Source organism: Morus notabilis, unplaced genomic scaffold, assembly GCF_000414095.1.
Source record: "Morus notabilis unplaced genomic scaffold, ASM41409v2 Scaffold83, whole genome shotgun sequence".
NCBI classification, from domain to species: domain Eukaryota; kingdom Viridiplantae; phylum Streptophyta; class Magnoliopsida; order Rosales; family Moraceae; genus Morus; species Morus notabilis.
Genome location: NW_010360797.1, coordinates 130,806 through 150,298, shown reverse-complemented (window position 1 = coordinate 150,298; position 19,493 = coordinate 130,806). Strand labels below are relative to the sequence as shown.

Sequence of the window (19,493 nt, the reverse complement as noted above, 5' to 3'; positions counted from 1 at the left end):
CCGTTTAACCCTATTGAAACTTACAACTCTAGACCCACATGTCTTCTCCTAAAATATGCCACGGATTCTTCCAGCTACTTGGCAAAGAAATTTTAGCAAATATTGTGAGAAGCCACGAAATGCCGTCGTTTCAGTGACTCATAAGGCTTCTCTCAGCTCAGTCTTTTTGGTTCTTGAGAATGGTCGCAACCTCTCCCAAGACTGGAATGATTATCCCTGCCCGATGGGTCTACATCCATCCCTGAATGTCGTCGGGTACTGTTCCCTCCCCCGCCATTCTTGTAATCGTCACCTGTAATCCGCGCAGGTGTGTCCGCACCCCCCTGAGTGGACGAGAAAGAAAGGATGTCTCGGAGCAACCCCCCAGGTTCCAGACCCAGGAGTCAGTGACGAAGCTAGAAATTTTTGTGAAGGGGGCCAATAATCACAATAAAACGTTGAATCAAAATCATTAATTATTAGTATACCTACATTGGTTTCGGATAGGTTTCTATGCTTTAGAAGTGCTGCACAACAACCTTATGATTTAAGGTCATTAAAGATGACTTTCCCGATATATACGAGTAATTAAACCGTCATTCAACTATTCGATATTGTAAATATTCAAATAAAGAAGATTTACAAAAATAAGAAAAAATAAATAAAAATAGAAGTGAAGAAAGTTATGTTCTAAAAGGAAAAATAAAGATTGATTTGTTATTTTGATTGGTGAAGTTGAAAATTTAGAATTTATTTGAGTTGTGACTTGAGCTTTAAGAAAATTTTTGTAGAACAATAGAAAAATAGGGAAGAGAGAATGTCATGGGAAATAGGAAATTTAGGGTTTTCTGAAACTTTATATATATATATATATATATATATTAGTTTTCTTTATGTCTAAGTTAAATGCATATTGGGATTGAGCCATCGAATTATATTGAACTTTAAATTATTAGAGTTTTCAAAAAGTGGTATTTATTACATTTTTGGGGGACGATACCTTTTTTAGTAGTAGCATTATAACATATATACCTATCTATATTGGTATAAGAAGAGAAACAAAGTTGAGGGGGGCTCGGGCCTATTGTAATTTGTAGCTACGTCTTTGAGTGAAATATAATAAGATGGTTGTAATTTTCTGGTTTTAAGAGTTAAATCTTTTGTTATTTTTTGTTATTAATGACACACGGTTATATTTATTTATTTCTAAGCGTTTTAAAACTCAGCAACACTATGAGAAATTCTCCATCCTCACATCTATAAAAGGCCATCAGTATTAGATCTACACTTCACACTGCGATATTGAGCCCCGAATGGGCTCTTCGTTTTAAGCGTTATATTTTGAACTCGATGAAAATATAGACTAAACATACCGCCTAACATATTAATTAGTGTGATGCTCTTAACTACTCTAAATATGTTACACACAACTTTACCATGTGGATTGTGGAACATTATGTTACATATTCTATTTTTAAGATAATGCGGTTCATTTTTACTACCATGTTGAGCAAGCTAATGCAATAATGCACGTTCAAAAATTTGCGAAATTGGATATTTTCCTTCATCGCTAAAATTAAATATGCATTAAGTAATGTTATTGTTACACACGCACAACCATAAATAAATAAATAGCATAACACTTTTTATCCTTTTCTTACCCTTGATGATGGAAAATCATGGAATGATGTCATATACAATAGTTCGTTTTACGTTGAGGGTAAGAGACACAAACTTGGCTTGTTTGTTTAACGTATAGGATGATGGATGCTCCTAAGTCCTAACATGATGACTGATGACTGAAAATTAATGTTGTTATGTTTCGTATCTGCGTCACTCCTCATGACCTTATAAACTGGAATTTCATGGTAAAAAAGTCTGCAATTTATTTATTTTGATGTGAACCAAACACCCAGCATTTTATAGAATTTCATGGTGTTTCAATCTCATTAATTATTATATATTTTTGTTTATAGTGATCAAATTTATTATAACCTTCTAATCAATCACAATGATAATGACCACGCTTACTGTTGGTATTGGTGGATGTCAACGGACATCGACCGATAACCACCACTAGTAACTGGTTACCACTCGGTATCATAGCAGATATAAACGAATAACTATTGCAAATTTAAAAGTATCGAGAATGACCAATCACACATTTCTCGAGTGTTTCACTTCCACTTGCTAGATAAGTATCATATCTTTGACCTTTCAAAACTTGTTTGACTCGATTGTATAGATTTCCTTTGGTTAATTCTGTTGAGTAAAAATATTTATTAATATTAAAATAATATTTTACACATAACATAATTTCACTTATTCTAGGATTTAATTAGCATAGGAATTTATTATTTTTAGTTCGACCCATTCAATATTATAAGAATAACCTCTTAATTACAATCCCTTGGTACAAGGAAAAACCTTTTGATTTCAATTAAAACAGTAAATTCTATTTTCTGTGAATTTAGGAAATTTTAGTTGATTTAAAATTGCGGCTGAACTCAGTGAATTTTGTCGTGTTGTCTATATACCCCGTTAATGGATCAAGTCACTTGTAGTTCGAATTTTGGGTTTGAAAATTTGAATAATTCCTTGGTGTATGACCTTATGAGGAATTTCCGCACTTTGAAGTTTAATTTAGTTTTGTTTTGATTTTGTCCTTTATGAGGATTTTTAAGATTGAATTTGGTCTTGAAACTGCACCTAAATTTTAAGTTGCCTACGTATCCGATAGGAAATTAAGTCAATCGTAGTTCTTAATTTTGAATTTGAATTTTGAAGAATTCCCCGATATATGACCATAGGAGGAAATCAAATATGGTTTAAAATTCGATTTGGAATTTTACTTTAGAGTTTGGATTTGAAAGTTGTATTTGGATAATTTCTCAGTATATGACCTTATGGGGAATTAAAAGGTGTTTTAAAATTTGATTTGAAATTTTACTTTAGAATTTGGATTTGAAAGTTATATTTGGATAATTCCCCGGTATATGACCTTATGAGGAATTAAAATATGTTTTTAAAATTTGATTTGAAATTTCACTTTGGAATTTAGATTTGAAAGTTGTATTTGGATAATTCCCCGGTATATGACCTTATGGGGAATTAAAAGGATCCTTTTTGAATTTGGTGTTGAGATTTTTTTTTATTTGAATTTGGGATTTGAACATTGTATTTAATCACCATATGATTTTATAAGACAATGGGCTCATCTTTTGAACTAAAGGACCATAGAGGGGCCTAATTTGTGCACTTTAAATTTTGAGGTATTTAATATTCTGAATTTATTTTGTAATTATTGTCTTTTCTCTATTTTTTTTAATTTTAAAATTCAAAATTTAAATCCACCGTTTGGATAAGATTTATTATGATTTGATTTGTTTTGATATTCTAATCTCAAAAAGAATTGAAGTCCTTCTCTCGACTTCACTTGGTTGGTGTGTGTGTGTGTGTGTGTGTATATATATATATATATATATATATATATATACATGGACATATAACAGGTTACAGCAAGTATAGCTTGCAATCACATAGCTTCTGCACTGCAAATCCGTGAACTTTTGGTTATATATATAACCGAAAGTTCACTGATGTTTACAGTGCAGAAGCTATGTGACGTTTGCCTTGCTGTTACGTTTGCCTTCTGTAACTTGCTATATAGCAAGTTACAGAAGGCAAACGTCACATAGTTTCTGCGCTGCAAATATCAGTAAACTTTCGATTATATATATATATATACACTTTGTGAAGATATTGAGAAAGACTGAAGGTACGGGTTATTTGCTCTTTTTTTATTTATTTTTTTTTTGTCTTCCTTCTTTAATTGTTTTTTTTTCAAGTATAATGCGAATCACATGAATATTTTTATATAAATCATATGAACATAATTTTTCATATTCAATTTTTAAAGTGTAATTCGTTTATATAAAAGAATTCCACAACAGTTTTTTTTATCACTATCCCACGTTTTGCACACACCACGTTTTACACACATCACGTTCTGCACCATCATCTTTTTTTTCTTTTTTTTTGTAATCACTACTCCACGTTTTGCACACACCACGTTCTGCACTCTCTCTTCACATTTTAAAACGTACATTTTTTTTAATCTCTCTTCTTTCTTCTTTTTTTTATTATTATTTTTTTTTTGTCAACTCAAAGTTTTTATTTTCTCCTTTCATTTTTTAAGACCCATCTGTGATTCAAATTTTTTTTTTACCGCAAACAAATTCTATTTTTTTTTATTATCACAAAAAGGATTCTCGATTAAGGAACGAACGGATTGAGTACTCAATCCTCGATTCTCCTAATGGATGCTCGACGACTCGATTCATCTATATGATGAGCCGCCCGCCTTAAGAGCACTCGATCCGTGCATTCCGGAGTTGGTTGCTATGTCCACAACCTTGTGACTCTAGGAATAACCCAACAGTGTGTAATGGCCTCATTCCCACAAGCAACTAATGTGGATGTGTGTCCACGTCAGGAGTAGTCATCAAGACCTACTTCGCAAAGTGGCCCACGAACTTGGACGCATCTAGCTATTATAAATAGACCAACACCTTCCAAAATAAGGGTTACAATTTATCTTTTTCTAGAAGCACTTTATAACTGAGATTTGGATCTCCAATTTATACTCTCATTTTTACATAGTGAAACCAGGCTCCAACACTAGACGTAGATCTTTAGAGTGAATCATTATAAATCTTTAATCTAATATTTACTTTTCTGCATTTATTTGCATTATTTTTGCATGATACTATTTCTGATTCCAATAGCAATTAACTGACCAGTTTGTCCAGTAGCATGCCAAATATCGGTCAATAACTGCCACCAGCATTATCGGGGATGCCGACTGTTGCCACTACGATACTGATAGGTAATCGCCCTTTGATATTCGGTTATTGTCTGCTATTTTAAGTGTAATATTTGGTATTCTAAAGATGGAGGCATGACATGGCGTGGGATTCTCTACAAATACATTTTGTTTTTCGTGACATAAATCCATTCAAGCTATGATTTTGTGGCGTTCTTGCAAAGAGCCTTTACCCGTGTAATGATCCACTTTTTAAGACATTTTTATCCTTGTTTGACCGCAACAAAGCTGGTGTTTAGAGACATATTTCTAATAATATTGATAAATACTTTTTAAAAATATGCACGGATTAAAATTTTTACCATTTATTTTTAATTCATAACATTTTTAATTAAATAATTACACTAATAAAAAGATATTTATTAAAAATAAGAAGTATTAATCAAATAATTACATTAATAAAAAAATATTTATTAAAAATAAGAAATAAAACCCAAACTCATATACTCTCAAAATAAATTATCTATTTTTTCATTTCCGTAATTTCCCTGCCCTGTGAATGAGGATTTGATTTATCCTATCCGTATTGCCAACTGCCCATTGCCTAGGCTCACGTGGCAATTACGGCCCCAATCGTTAATTGGTCACTTCGGCCCAACTAGTATGGCGTTGGGCCATCATGGGTTTTGGTCGACACCTGCACAACATTTTTCAGGGTAAAAGCATAGAAAAATTATATTTCACCCACTATATTATCCTATTTACTATAACAAAATTATTCTTTAGTAAAATTACAATAAAAGCATAATAGGGATACACTCACAGTTTTTTGTGTGGGAAAATACACCCATATTGAATTTATGTTTTTAGTGAAATTTCATCGTTTTCCTTAAAAAGAAGTATCATAATTCCCACGTTTAAAAATATGTAAGGAAAATATTATTACTCAAATAAAAATACACCCAACTACCTAAATTCTTAATTCTTATGAACCCTAAACATATTTCTATAAAATTTTCTCTCAAGAAATAGTTGAAACACCAATTGAGATCTAGAAAAAAAGATGTCTCTCAGAAAATAAATGAATGCTAAAGCAAGTCTTTTTTTTTTCTTTATGAAGTTTTTTCGTTTCTCTAATCACTTCATGTTTTCCATCCGATCTTACAAGCAAATTAAATGAAATTGAAGCTATAATTTTGATTCAAACGCTTACCGATAATTTCATTTTGGTTTCTTGATTTGTGATGGATTTTAGCATACCGTTATTTTTTGTGCCTCAATTTTATAAGGCTGTGTAGATGGAAAAAGTTGAGATCATCTATGGGTTATACGTGACATTTTGTTTCTTTTTTCTTCTTTTTTTAAGTTAGTTTTCATTTAGTTTTATTTGTTTTATAAAGTTTTGTTTAAAATAAGAATAATTTTTTGGAAGGTTAAATTAGAATAATTTGATTCTTAAAAGAGGTATATATATAGAATAAATCAAAATAAAAAAAATAGTTGGTTATGATAAGGTTAAATTTCGTATTATATACAAAATATTTATAAAAGATAGATTTTTTAAATATTTATTAAGAAAATATTAGTTAGTGGGGTATCTATAACTTTGATGGATGCATATATAACTATTAAATCATAAAATAAAAAAAGTATAATACCCAAAACACCCCTGCATTTTATTAAATTACCACTTTCGTCCTTGTTATTGTTTAAATACCCAAAACATCCCCTGTATTTATAAAGATAGACTCAAAATACCTCCTGAAGCAAGATAACCCTTCCCAATCTTTATTAGATCTTATTTAAAACATTATTAACCCAAAATGTTAAACAAAATCAATTTTAAAAAAATGAAAAACTCTGAAATATTTCTTTAATTGATATATTTATTTAAACATTTTTGTAATTTTAGTTAAATAATGTCTAAAATTTAATATAAATTTGGAAGCATAATCATGGCATTTTCAAAATTTTAGGGCATATTTGGAAGGTATAGTCAAACCATAATTCTTGATTTTGAGGTTTGAAATTCAAATTTTTTTTTAGAGAAAAACGTTGTAGTAGAATCAATAATTTGAGTTTAAGTATATGAAAGAAATGGGCACTTAATTACTTTAGGGGTGTTTCGGGTATGTTGTTATAAATACATGGGGTGTTTTGGATAAGGTAATATTGACAAATACTCATTAAAAGTACATGAGTCAGAATTTTTACGCTTCACTCTTGATTCATAATCTTTTTAGTCAAAAAATTACACTAATAAAAAGGGTATATATCAAGAGTAAAGGGTAAAAGTCCAGACTCTTATACCCTTGAGGATAAATTTTCATTTTTTCTAAGAGTGACGAAAATGGTATTTTAATAAAGTAATTTAGTATTTTTCCTTAGAAAATGATAAAAATCTATTATTCATTCAATAAAGTATAAATTAAATAGAAAATTAAATCCCTCATCTTTTACAAATTTCTTTTAATGCCATCAATTGCTCATTGTAATGGTTATTGACAATGTTACTCGTGAAATTTTAATGATGACCTTTTGTTTCTCCTCAGATTTGGTCATGATACTTATTGTAGATAATTACATTCTCGCCTCCTAATAATAAACAATTTCTTATAAATAATTACAGTAATTGTAACATATTTTAATTTACAATGAATTTATTTCTTTATTTAAAGTAAGTTTGCAACAAGTTTATACAATAGTGATGAGTATAGTTTGCTTATAATATAACTAGTTCTAAAAAATTTAAAGTTATCACGGATACATAATTATTTTTAGGATAAATTACACTTGTGGCATGTGACTCTCATTGCAAAGGTAAATAAATAATTTAGGTCAAATCCTGAAATGTTCAAAATAAGGTCAATTAGGGCAAAAAAATTCCAGAGTAATTTCACACAATAACAAAATTCCATACTATTATGAAATGACGATTCCGACGCTCCATCTCCACATCCGGCCTCAACCCAGCGACGATCTCCATCTCTCGTGGCTGCCGTTCATACTCCAGACCAAACCCAGCCCTAATATGTCCTTCGCGACGTGGGCCCTCACGGATCTGAGCATTTTGATCGAAAATCGCCCACTTCATCGCGTCTAGGATAGCCGCCACACCTCTAATCGTCGCAATTTTCAGCCACCGGCCTGGGTCCAGCTCCGATCGGCTCTTCCTGACGAAGACCCACTCGATTCTGAGAGACCCATTACTGGGTGACCCACTCAAAATTACAAGATTTTAAAATTGTTCTTCTCGTGCAGATCTGAGAGACCCATTCCTTTCCTCTTCGAAGAGCAAATAACAAGTTGCCCATCTAAAAGGTGCTTGCAATAGATCTACATATTTACATAAAACTTTCGGCCGGCTCCCCTTTTGATCTAACTGTTTTGTGCAATTCATGAATCACAATCACATGAAAATGACAAAGTTAATTATGAGGCAACACAATTCTTACCCATCCAGTCATCGAAGAAATGCTTTCCGTGATGCAGGGTGGGTGATGGACCGATTGTGGGATCTTCAGCATATGCCGATGATGAAGTTGGTGCCTGTGGAACGACCGTGGATGTTGACATTATAAATTGAGAAAATAGCATATTGAGTTTCAAGGGTAAAATCGTCATTCATTATAAAATAAAAATTTAATGTCTCACTGACTTATAAGTCTCGTTTAACGTTTAAAATTTAACAAAAAAAACGGATAAAACGGATAAAGGAGACGCGTAGTAACGATAAATTATTTAGGAGGAAAAATTGTTATTTCTAAACTTTAGGGGAAATTTTTACAAAACGTCAATAATTTAGGGGGCACAAGTATAATTTATCCTTATTTTTATGGTTATGAGTCAAATTTACAAAAGAAATATTTAAGGACCAATGTGTTAAAATTATTTAGGGACCAAATTACACTATTCTTATAGTTCAGGACTATCTGTGGTAATAACCTAATGTAATAATATGTGGCTCGCTCATTGACTACATTTGTCGACTCTGAGATTCTAGGGCTTGGGAGGGTTTTCGCATTCGCACACTTCTTCTTCATATTTTCTTCTTCGATCCATCTCTCCAAACAAAAGCTTTCCATGGCTCCGCCTCCTGGACCGTACTCTGGAACCAGCACTCTCGCCTTGGTAAAACCCCTTTTCTCTCTCTCTCCGTTTGAGTAAAATCTAAGAAATGGAAAATACAAATTAAAGCTTCGACTTTTCCTTTTCTTTATCTCGTCTTCTTATTATTCGTTTTCGGATCTTTAATTTTGAATTTTTTTCATTTTTTTTCCAATTAATGAGGATTCCTGAAAAATTCCTCATCTGATAAAATATGTTTATATATTTTTTTTGAAAGGTTGCTCGTGTTTCTGCTTTCTCTCTCGGGCTTGTTTATGGAAACCTCAAGCTCAAGTACCTACAGGTACTTCAATTTTTACTTCTCTCTGCTCACATTATTATTATTATTAAATCTACTTGTGATTGGGTATTTGGAATTTTTCATAGAATCTGGTTCTAATGGAAAATGCATTTTTATATCTGCGTTGCTTTTGAATTTGATTGGGTTTAATTTGTGGTTTATTTGTTTTAGACTAAGATTAGTGATCTTGTATTACAATGATCCACGTTAACGTCATTTTTTAACTGATTAGCATTTTAGAGTATACAATTAGTTAGAATGTGTATTTATCTGCACCACCAGCTATTAAAATGCAAAGCCATTGGATGACATATATATGCGTATACATGTATATATGTGCGCGTGCGTTCTTATCTGCGTGCTACATGCAAAAATTGGTGGGGGACAAATCACAAATGTAATAATGAAATTGCTTAGATGAATTAGGTGAATCCTCTACGTGATTGTGTGATATGTATACTTGCGTGGTATATCCGCTAATATGCGTATCCTACAAATAAATAGCAATTTCATTTCAAAAACTATATTGAGAGGACGGGGAGAAAGAATAAGATATTTGGAGAATATAGGTCACATTGAACTTCTAAAAGTTTGACATCACTCAAGGGGATGCTTGTTTGAAAGCCTAATTGTTGGCTTCATGAACTAAAGAAACAGTTTCATCGTACATCTAAGACTGAGAATGTTATTCATTCTATATTTTTTCTGCCTTTGATTGTAAGAGGTGAAATCCTATACTGATATCTGCAGATCTACTGGCATTTTCATATCAAGTATGAAAGAGTTTTGTCTGTAATCCCATTATGATCCACTTTATGTTTGATTTGAGGCACACATTGTTTGGTTCTTTGAACTGTTCGTGCTCAGAGTAAAAGGTCAAGTTGAAGATAGGTTGTCCATAGCTGTATGGTCAAGTTACTTCATTTTAAATATAGATAATATGCATGCGTTATGCTATATCTACTCCTGTTAAGGTTCGAAAACATATTCTAGGTTTACTTGTCAATTTCAATGGGTTTTGGGGCATGAAAAGTACGTACAAACTGAACTGATATGGTCAAATTTTTGAATAGATTGAGGATTAATCATAAGTTGGGTGGTCAGATGTAATTTGTTCTGTTCATGTAGATCTGACATCAAGAGGTTCAATGCAATCTCTTAAACATAGGCTATTCTATAGTTGCTTATTTTTATTTTGTACAAGTTTTAAGTGCCGACCAAGTGTGCTTCAGGTTTCTTACAAAAGGTCAAGTTTAGTTGATACATTAATTTATCAGGTATTAAGTTATGGCTGTTTGATTGTCTCTTGGACCACTTAAACTATTTGCAATATCTATTGTCTGATGTGTAGTTGTAAACAGATAGGTACAGACATTTGCCACTTATAAGAACATTTATGGATGCTTACGTTTCTTTTCCTTTTTCCAACCGCAGGCAAAGGCTAAATCTCATAAGAAAGCTGAAGCAAAGGCGCATCACTAAAGATGGGGATTGATACATTGCATTATGTTGGACATGCGAATAACGCATAATAAAAGAACGGCAGATGTTTCGTCTTTGCTTTAAGATTTTGTTGATTGTGAAGAATTTTCTTCCTAGTTCTGAGGTTTTTCCAAGAATTGTTAACTCAATACTTCGAGATTTGTTTGCCTAGTTTGCCTTTTCTAATAATCAAATAGGCACTTTGGTCTTGTTTTTTCCTCTTTTCACTTATTCTATCCCATTCTTTGGGATTACTAGCGGTTTTGATTTGATACCTGCGCAGTGTGCTCTTGATCCAATGGGTTGCCATTTTTAGTTCTTTCTTTATGCGTGATCAGAGTGGCTTTAGGTATCGGTTCCTAAAAGCTGTAAATCTATGTCTAGTAGGTGAAACGCAACAGGGTACAATCGGAATGAGCAAAGCTTTGCTGAGAATAGACTCAAGTTTATTGTTAGGATTTGTGCAAGTTGATTAACATTAGACATTCAACTATATTAAAAATATCAATAAAGATGGAGATAAAGTGTTGTACCCTCTCGAACATTGATCTCTCTTTTGTTAATCTTAGAGTTTGGTCCACTCCAAAAAGAAGTTTAAACATGTTTGAAGCTTAATCTTCTTCTTGTCCAAACAGAACAATTTGTTCTCTTCATGTTCCACGAGAAAGCATCGCGTAAGTTCCAAAGCGTAACAATTTGAAGGGAATTATGTTGACTTGTGGAAACATGATTGATGGCGCATTTATCTGGTTTTTTTTTCCCCCTAATTGTTGTTCTGCAAACTAAATTGAATTTTGACGACCTCGGGAAAAAAAAAAAAAATGCAGGCTTTTTAATATGATTTTACTTGCTAGACTTATTGCATCATTGCCTGTGATTCTTAAACCTTGACCATGACGTTAAGGTAGTCCCTCTACTTTGGTGACGGTCGTCGTGAAGGTGGCTCCTCATTTTCTCCTCTCTCTCTCTCTCTCTCTCTCTCTCTCTCTCTCTCTCTCTCTCTATGGATCTAATTATCTCTCTCTCTCTCTCTGGATCTAATTATCTCTCTCTCTCTCTGTTCTTTTTTCTTTTTTTATCGATATATCCTCTCTTCGTCCATCATTGAGATATCCGTGCAACACAGGTTTTTGCACCCCTATTATTGGCTGGAAATACGAGTTATCTTAGTCTATTAGCTCCTGAATGGCTGGATCTAATTATTTTCGGTTTTATTTCCACATAAAGCAGCCAAAACATGGTACTTGGAAAAGAACATGGTGTTGTTGATAAATATCAGTAGTAATCATAAACAACGACCTACAATGCTAATTGTTCAAAGCGCCATGTCACTTTGCTCATACATGCAATATGCAGCTACGTGGGATGCTAACGTACGTAGCCAATCACGCATACATACAATGCTGAGTTGTTTCAAGTAAATCCTAATATTCAAATCTGTATGTTCTGCTCTCAGCGACTATAACCTCAAGATCAATCTCAAGTGTTTTTTCTTCGATCCCTTTCAACAGCTTGAACAGATAAGGAGGAGAAGAAAGAGAAACTAGGAACCTTTCTTTTATTCTGAATGATTTCCGGACCTTCCTCTGCTGGAAGCTTGGATTGATGCGCTCAAGAAATTTCCCAACACACCTTGCTAGAGAACCACCGGCTCGCCCCATCATCATCGGTAGACACGGATTTGTTGAACCCATTAGTAGCCATCTTGTGAGTTGTGATTAATCTTGATGATTAGACGTGATTCCTGATGAGGAAATTTTTAAATATTTTAAACTCTTGACGTGCATCAATTGTAATGGAACAAATGAATCCCTCTGATCGACCACTTCCCTTATAAATAGGAACACTTGATTACGCACTCATTGAATTTTAACAAGAAAACACAGCCCCAAGATCACTTCATATTCTTCAAAATTAGTTTTTCTTGTTTTGACTCTTTATGAATATAGATCCTAAAAGCAACGGAATGAATCAGTTAGTCACATCAGTTATCACTAGCCTGTTTGTACAGACAAAATAATCTCTAAATTATGTCAATAATTACATAAATGAAGCTGGACTATAGCATCATATCGCACATTTTTAAGTGCATTCCTGGAATTCAACATTTGAGATAAATCCAAAGTGTCATCAGCAACAATCTCCTCCTTGGAACGTTGAAAACCATGTAACTTTCCTTGTTAATCATATGCACACTTTCTGGACTATGGACATCAGATTTTATATCCTTTTAACACCTTGAGGATAATCCACAAAGATCCCTTTTGTATGATCTCTTGGTTCCAGCTTTCCCTCGTTGACATGATAGTAAGCAGGACTTGAGACAATTCTTAGATTACTGTAATTTGTAGCTTTTACATTTGAGTTTTCGCGGAGTGTTGAAGTTTATTGTAGCCGAGACACCTGTTAACTAAATAACGGATTAAAATGAAGAAATAAATAAGTTTTAAGAAAAATAGACTAAAATGGTAAAAAAAAGTTTCAGGGCAAAAATTTAAATATGGGTCAAAACATGACCAAAATGAAGAGATAAATAAGTTTTGGGGCTAAAAGATCAAAAACAGAAACAAAAATTTAAAATTCCAGGGAAAACAATAAAAAAAAAAAGGGTCATAAATGGATTAAAATGAAGAAATAACTAAATTTTAGAAGAAAATGGACCAAAAAGAAAAGAAGATAAAGTTTTAGGGCAAAAAGAAAAAAAAAAGGAGTAAAAACAGGACAAAAACGAATAAATAAATAAGTTTGAGGGCAAAAGTAACCAAAATGGAACAAATAAAATTTTAGGACTAAAATAAAAACAAGGTAAAGAAAGGACTAAAATGAAGAAATAAACAAGTATTAAGGCAAAAGAAACTAAAATGAGAAAATTAAAGTTTTAGTGGAAAAATAAAAATAGAAAAATAAAAAAGAATGGTAAAAAAATGATCAAAATGAAGAAATAAAAAAGTTTTAGGAAAAAAATAGACCAAAACGAAAAATAAAATAAAATTTCAAGACAAAAATAAAAAAAAGATAAAAAAACTAAAATGAATGAATAAATAAGTTTTAGGACACCACTGAAAAGAAATATCTAAGTAGGTCAACATCTAAAAAAAAGATAAATGGAAGAAAAGTTAAAAAGAATGCAAACAACGAAAAAATATAAAATTCTATGGAAAAAAGCAAAAGAAAATGAGAAGATGAAAAGAAAAAAAAAAACCATCAAAAGAAAAAAAAATTGAACAGCGAAGATCAATGTTTTCGATCAAAACTGTGCGTTTTGGTTGAAACATTGTTCCTTTGAACAGTATGTATATATAGATATAGACTAGTTTGTTACCCGTACTTTGCTGCGGGTAATATTTTTGTATTATACAAAAGTAAATGTAGTTTACATATATATATACATAAATAAATATAAACAAATAGTAACATGGATTTATTTATATACATATTCTTATACAGTATTTCACATGTTTATACAATATTTTGTAAAAATTTTTAAAGATAATATTTCTTATATGATATAAATATTTATTGGTCGAATTGTGGATCAACATGTGTAATCCATTTAGATTTATGACTCTTAATAAAATAATATATAATTGTTCATAAATAAAAATTTCAGTTTCTAAATATAATCCAACTTTGCTCAATAACTGCCCTTGACTTTTATTTATTGTTATTACATAATAGATTTTTATAAGAAATTATCGTCTTTTTAATATAAATAGCTTTGTTGAAAAACGATATGTTGTATGCGCTGACTTTGGCACGATGATCTTTTTTGAATTTTTTTTTTTCTATTCATTTGCTTCTACAACATAGAAGCATTCGATGAGTTACAAAAAGAAAAAGAGAGATTAAATGAATTAATTTATTTTTTATTAACTATAGTATGTTAGAATTTATTACGAATAATAAAATAAATAATTTTATTATTGTAGATTAATAAGCTTATGTAATCATGATTGTAATACTTTTCAAATGAAATTAGTAGGTATTGTCTATAATATGTACAATTGAAGGTTCATAATGTTTACAAAGGATATTAATAAGATGAGGGCAATGTACTAAATAAATATATAATGAAATAACTGATAAAAAAGATATTCATATTCACATTTTTATATATTTAACATAAGTAGAATAATATTTGCATCTTTCCATGTTCATGATAAACTAAGTAATGTTAAAATATTTGTAAGGATGGAATTTAAAATTTACACTGTTATATAGAATTACACATAAAATTACATAATAAAATGGCAAAAGTAGATAAATTGAATTTATTAACGAATATTATATAAAAGAATGAATTAGCGTATGCATTTGCGTTTTCTAAGCTTCTCCCTTCACAAATGAACAAACAAATTAAAAATAATCTATAATAAGATTTTGCTGCATAAGATTTATAAGCAGGATAAAGAATAGAAATATGACATGCATGAAAGTATGAATAAGTAATGAAAGATAGAAGATCAAAGGTAAATAGAAATGAGTTAGGAAATGTTGAGGGGTCTGAAAGAACATAAAGAAATGAGTGATAAAATGAATTAGGAATTGTACAAATAAAAGGAAAAAAATTAAATAAAAGAATCCTGATTTGTTTTTGACACAACGATCAAGGCTCATAAACATAATATTTTCAACAACATACGATGAATAAAGGAGCTCATAGATATGTGACCATTTTGTGGCTGTCAATTGTGGGCAACTGCACAAAAGCACAAACATTGGCACAATATTATATCCATCATATTAGTTGTAACGCATATATTGTAAGTAATGATTTGAAAAACTAAGACGTTGATTTGTCTAAAAACCGTCAGGTGACTTGAACCAAAAAAAAAAAGGAAAAGAAATGATATGATTTTATTTCTTTAAGCTGTTTTTTTTCCTTTCATGGAGAAAATAATTAAAAGAATAAAGGCCAACCATAATGACTGCATTAGAGGAAGACAAAGGAAGAAAAAGAGAAAATGAAAATGGCAAAAAAGACAGAGATTGAGGAAGAAAAGGATCTTGATGTTCTACACTCCTAAAATGAGTAAAAAGCCCACAACAAAGGCAAAGGAATGCGAAGAAGTCAGAAGGAAAAGCATCCGCCCACAACCTGGCCATAAAAAGACCAAAATACCCAGCACATATACATAGAAGAAGGAATTGAAAAGGGCAAAACCGTCACTCCACTGTACGGGGAACAGAAAACTGAGTCTATGTGAACAGTGATCCACTCTTTTCCTTTAGTTATGTAATAATAATAATATGTAAAAAAATTTTACCAAGTAATTTGGAATTTTAAGGCAAACCGAAGAAGGAAGGAATAGGTTGAGTAAAAATTGAAATAGAAAAGACATAGCCATAGCACTTTTTGGACAAATCAAACAAACTTTAATATGTGAAAATTGAGGACATGTACATGTCTATGTGTGAATTAGGAAATAATAAAGAAAACACTTAATACACCATAAGCATTTATTTATGGAGGAAAAGACAAAATAAGTAAATGTTACCAACATTCATTAAAAACAACAAGAAACGATTTCTCCTTTTTAAATAGGTAATATGTATCAATAATGTAAGATAGGTTCATATGGATGCAAATAATGATGAACAAAGCACGCATATTAATATTGTTATAGAACATTACTGCATCTATTGTCAACAACATTTATTAAAAATGTATGAATAAGTGGTCTTAATAATACCTCGGCGCTGCAAATTACACTCTAAATGGGAAAGGTGGACCAACCAAGGCCGAAGCTTGAGAAAACAATAGAGCGAAAGGAATGCAAAACAATAGATAATAGGAGACCTGAAAAAATGTATATAAGTCAGTGAGTGGAAAAATGAATAAATAGAAAATAGAGGAGAACAAAAAGGGGGGGGAAAAGACTAAAGAAAAAAAGGGCAAAAGAAAAGGGAAAGAATGAAAACAAATTCATAGAATATGAATATTATAATGTTTTTATATAGCAATCATGGCTCAGGTACTCAATTTTTCATCAACATGTGATGAACAAATAAACTTATATGTTTATAGGCACTGTGTGGCTACCTACTATGGGCAACTGCATAAAGGCACCAAAATTTGATAAGATATTCAATCCATCACACGGGTTATAATGTATGTGCCATAAAAAATAAGCAATCCGAGTAAGGTATTGACTTGTCCAAGAACTACCTGGTGAATGAGGAAAAAGAAAGAGAAAAAAAAACATATAGGAAGAAAAGAAAAAAAAATAGAGAAAAGAAAGATGCTAAATATTACATATATAAAGTAAAAGGAGAATAAAAACTAAATAAAAAATATAGGTCAAAATAATGCAAAAAGAAGAGAAAAGCAAAAAAAAAAAAAAAAAAAGGAAAGGGCATTAAAAAAAAAGAATAATACATTCATAAAAAAAGTATTATATAAATAAATAAATCTCAATTTAAATAGTTGGGGTAAAAATATTAAAAATTAACGATAATATAAAATCATGGAAAAGTGTGATAAGTAAATAAAAGTACATTAAAAAAAGTAGGATTTACTAACAAACAAAGTAATATATATATACACCCACACACACATAAATAACATATGGATTGAATACTGATCCAATAATAAGGAAAAAGACATGGCAAAAGATTTTGAATGAAAGAACGTAGACAAACGTAGGGCAAAATGAAAAGACCACATTCACGATAATCTTTGGACAAATTATATCAAACTCAAGGTGTCAAAGTTATTTATAATCATCATTGTCATGAAAAAATAAGAAAGGGAAGGGAAGAACAATCAGGGGAATAAAAAAAAAGCGAAAAGAAAGGAACAGGGAAAGGGAAAAAAGAATAAACCAAAAAAGGAGAATTAGTTGCAAAAGATATAAAGTAAAGACATCTATCTAAGTATATTGCTATGAAACAAATAAGTAGCAAATAAATATGTCAATACTATTAAGTAATATGTCATTGTTATCAAGTGATGATAAAACAGTAAAAATATAAATCAACAGAAGTAATAAAACAAACAAAGAGCAAATATTGATAACGTTATAAAAAAAATAAAGAGGGAGCATTAATACTGCTCTAACTGTTAGGTATCAACCAACCACATGTGAACACAAATACTCAAAGATAAAAGGATAAGAAAACATAGTAGTAAATGATGAAGGACGAAATAAAACGGTGAGTAATGACGGGTAAAATAACAGCAAGCACAAACAGTCAAAGGCCAGAGGTCAAGAAAGAAACAGTTAATGAGGGATCGTAGAATGAAATAGCAAATGATAGGAGATAAAACAGAGCTGAAGAAGCAAAACAACAGACGCAAGAGAAGAAAACAGAAACGTACATGAAAAATCCGTATACACAGCAGTTTTTATAAATAAAGAATGGAAAAAGCAGCATGACCGGTGAACAAAGGAAAAGGGGAAAAAAATAGACAAAGAAATTGAACAGGAAAAGCTAAAAAAAAATTAAAAATAACCAAAAATTATGAACAAAAAATTCTAATAAATATAGAACAATTAACAAAAATACCATAAAATCCCAAATTTACACCCAAAGCCCACCGAAGATGCGAAGACAACAAAATCACACAGGAAAAGCCAAAAAATTCCCACAAGAACAAAATAACGGAAGAAAATGAAATGGAAAAAAGAAGAAGGAAAAAAACTTCCAACAAAAACAAAGGAACAAAACATAATCAAATGAGAAGAAGAAAGAGAGAAAAAAAGGGGGGGAGCAAAAACGGCGCAGGAGGAAGAAATGAAAGGAGAAAAGAGTAGTAAGGCAACATAGCACAAAATAAACAATGGAACAAAACGGAATCAAATGAGAAGAAGAAGCAGAGGGAAAAAAAAAAAAAAGGGAGCAAAAATGGCGCATGAGGAAGAAATGAAAGGAGAAAAGAGTAGTAAAGCAACATAGCGCAAAATGACGAAAAGGCCCACGGCAAAGGCAAAGGAAATGAAAGGAAAAGAAATGACCAGAAGCTTTCGAGATGGGTAGGAAAAAGAAAAGCTGTTTTCCATCAAAACTGTGCGTTTTGGTTGAAACACTGTTCCTTTGAACAGTATGTATATATAGATATAGATATGGATACACATAGACGTGTGTACACACATGTTTATGACTTGCGTCTTTTAATATGTCAAAGGTAACAAATTTGATGAACGTAGATTCCCTTATCAATATCATCGAGACAATGATTAAATCGGTAATTAAATGATTTCGTTTGATACTGTTTTCAGCTTGTACTTAAACTTTGCCGTACAAATGGCACCTTCCGCTCTTTGTAGCAAAATAGAAGTTGAAACCGCAGTTTACTACTTATTTACTCATTAAAACACGATGAGAAACACTAGTTTACCTCTTTTACTTCTAATAAATCTAATTATGTATGTAAATGGTTATAAATTCCGAGGGTAGAAAAAGGTGTGGTGTAATTCCACATCTGACCCCACGATAAGATGTAGAGCCTTTACAAGTGTTGCTCCGAGACCTAAATTAACAGAAGTTTGGTAGAAAGAATATCTTAACACACTTATGGATGAAGGAGAGCCACAATACAAATTGCCAAAGTCAAAGAAAAGAAAGGTTTCTTCCCCCTTTAGGGTGCATTTTGCTACGGTGGGGAGAATGGTAATAATAATAAAAATGAAAATGGTAATGGTAATTGAATGGAAAAAAAAAATTGATTCATTTATTTAGTTGTAATTTTATGAATACTATAGAATGAAATATGAATATTTTCATATTGATAAAATTACCCTTATATTATATATAACATTAATATTTTATATATCAATATAATTAATATAATATATA

The 19,493-nt window shown here is 31.3% G+C and overlaps 1 protein-coding gene and 2 long non-coding RNA genes across 3 annotated transcripts; 1 reads left to right on the top strand and 2 right to left on the bottom strand.

The window, feature by feature from the left end:
* Positions 1–7,616: 7,616 nt before the first annotated feature.
* On the bottom strand, positions 7,617–8,350 carry LOC21395469. The gene is made up of 2 exons (XR_002902148.1): positions 8,260–8,350; positions 7,617–8,186 (listed from the first exon to the last, which is right to left on the bottom strand). It is a non-coding gene; the product is annotated as an uncharacterized LOC21395469 (long non-coding RNA).
* A 394-nt stretch (positions 8,351–8,744) lies between these two features.
* LOC21395468 lies at positions 8,745–10,953 on the top strand. The gene is made up of 3 exons (XM_024165135.1): positions 8,745–8,935; positions 9,150–9,215; positions 10,647–10,953. Exons 1-3 carry the CDS (start codon positions 8,888–8,890, stop codon positions 10,692–10,694), a joined length of 162 nt encoding a protein of 53 aa, XP_024020903.1. The 5' UTR covers positions 8,745–8,887; the 3' UTR covers positions 10,695–10,953.
* A 4,232-nt stretch (positions 10,954–15,185) lies between these two features.
* On the bottom strand, positions 15,186–16,851 carry LOC112091448. Its single transcript, XR_002902149.1, has 3 exons — positions 16,738–16,851; positions 16,388–16,494; positions 15,186–15,393 (listed from the first exon to the last, which is right to left on the bottom strand). It is a non-coding gene; the product is annotated as an uncharacterized LOC112091448 (long non-coding RNA).
* Positions 16,852–19,493: the final 2,642 nt, after the last annotated feature.

Coding starts and splice junctions, on each gene's coding strand:
- LOC21395468 (XM_024165135.1), top strand. CDS start 8,888: ATGGCTCCGCCTCCTGGACCGTACTCTGGAACCAGCACTCTCGCCTTG. Junction 8,936..9,149: donor GAACCAGCACTCTCGCCTTG/GTAAAACCCCTT, acceptor TTTTTTTGAAAG/GTTGCTCGTGTTTCTGCTTT. Junction 9,216..10,646: donor TCAAGCTCAAGTACCTACAG/GTACTTCAATTT, acceptor TTCCAACCGCAG/GCAAAGGCTAAATCTCATAA.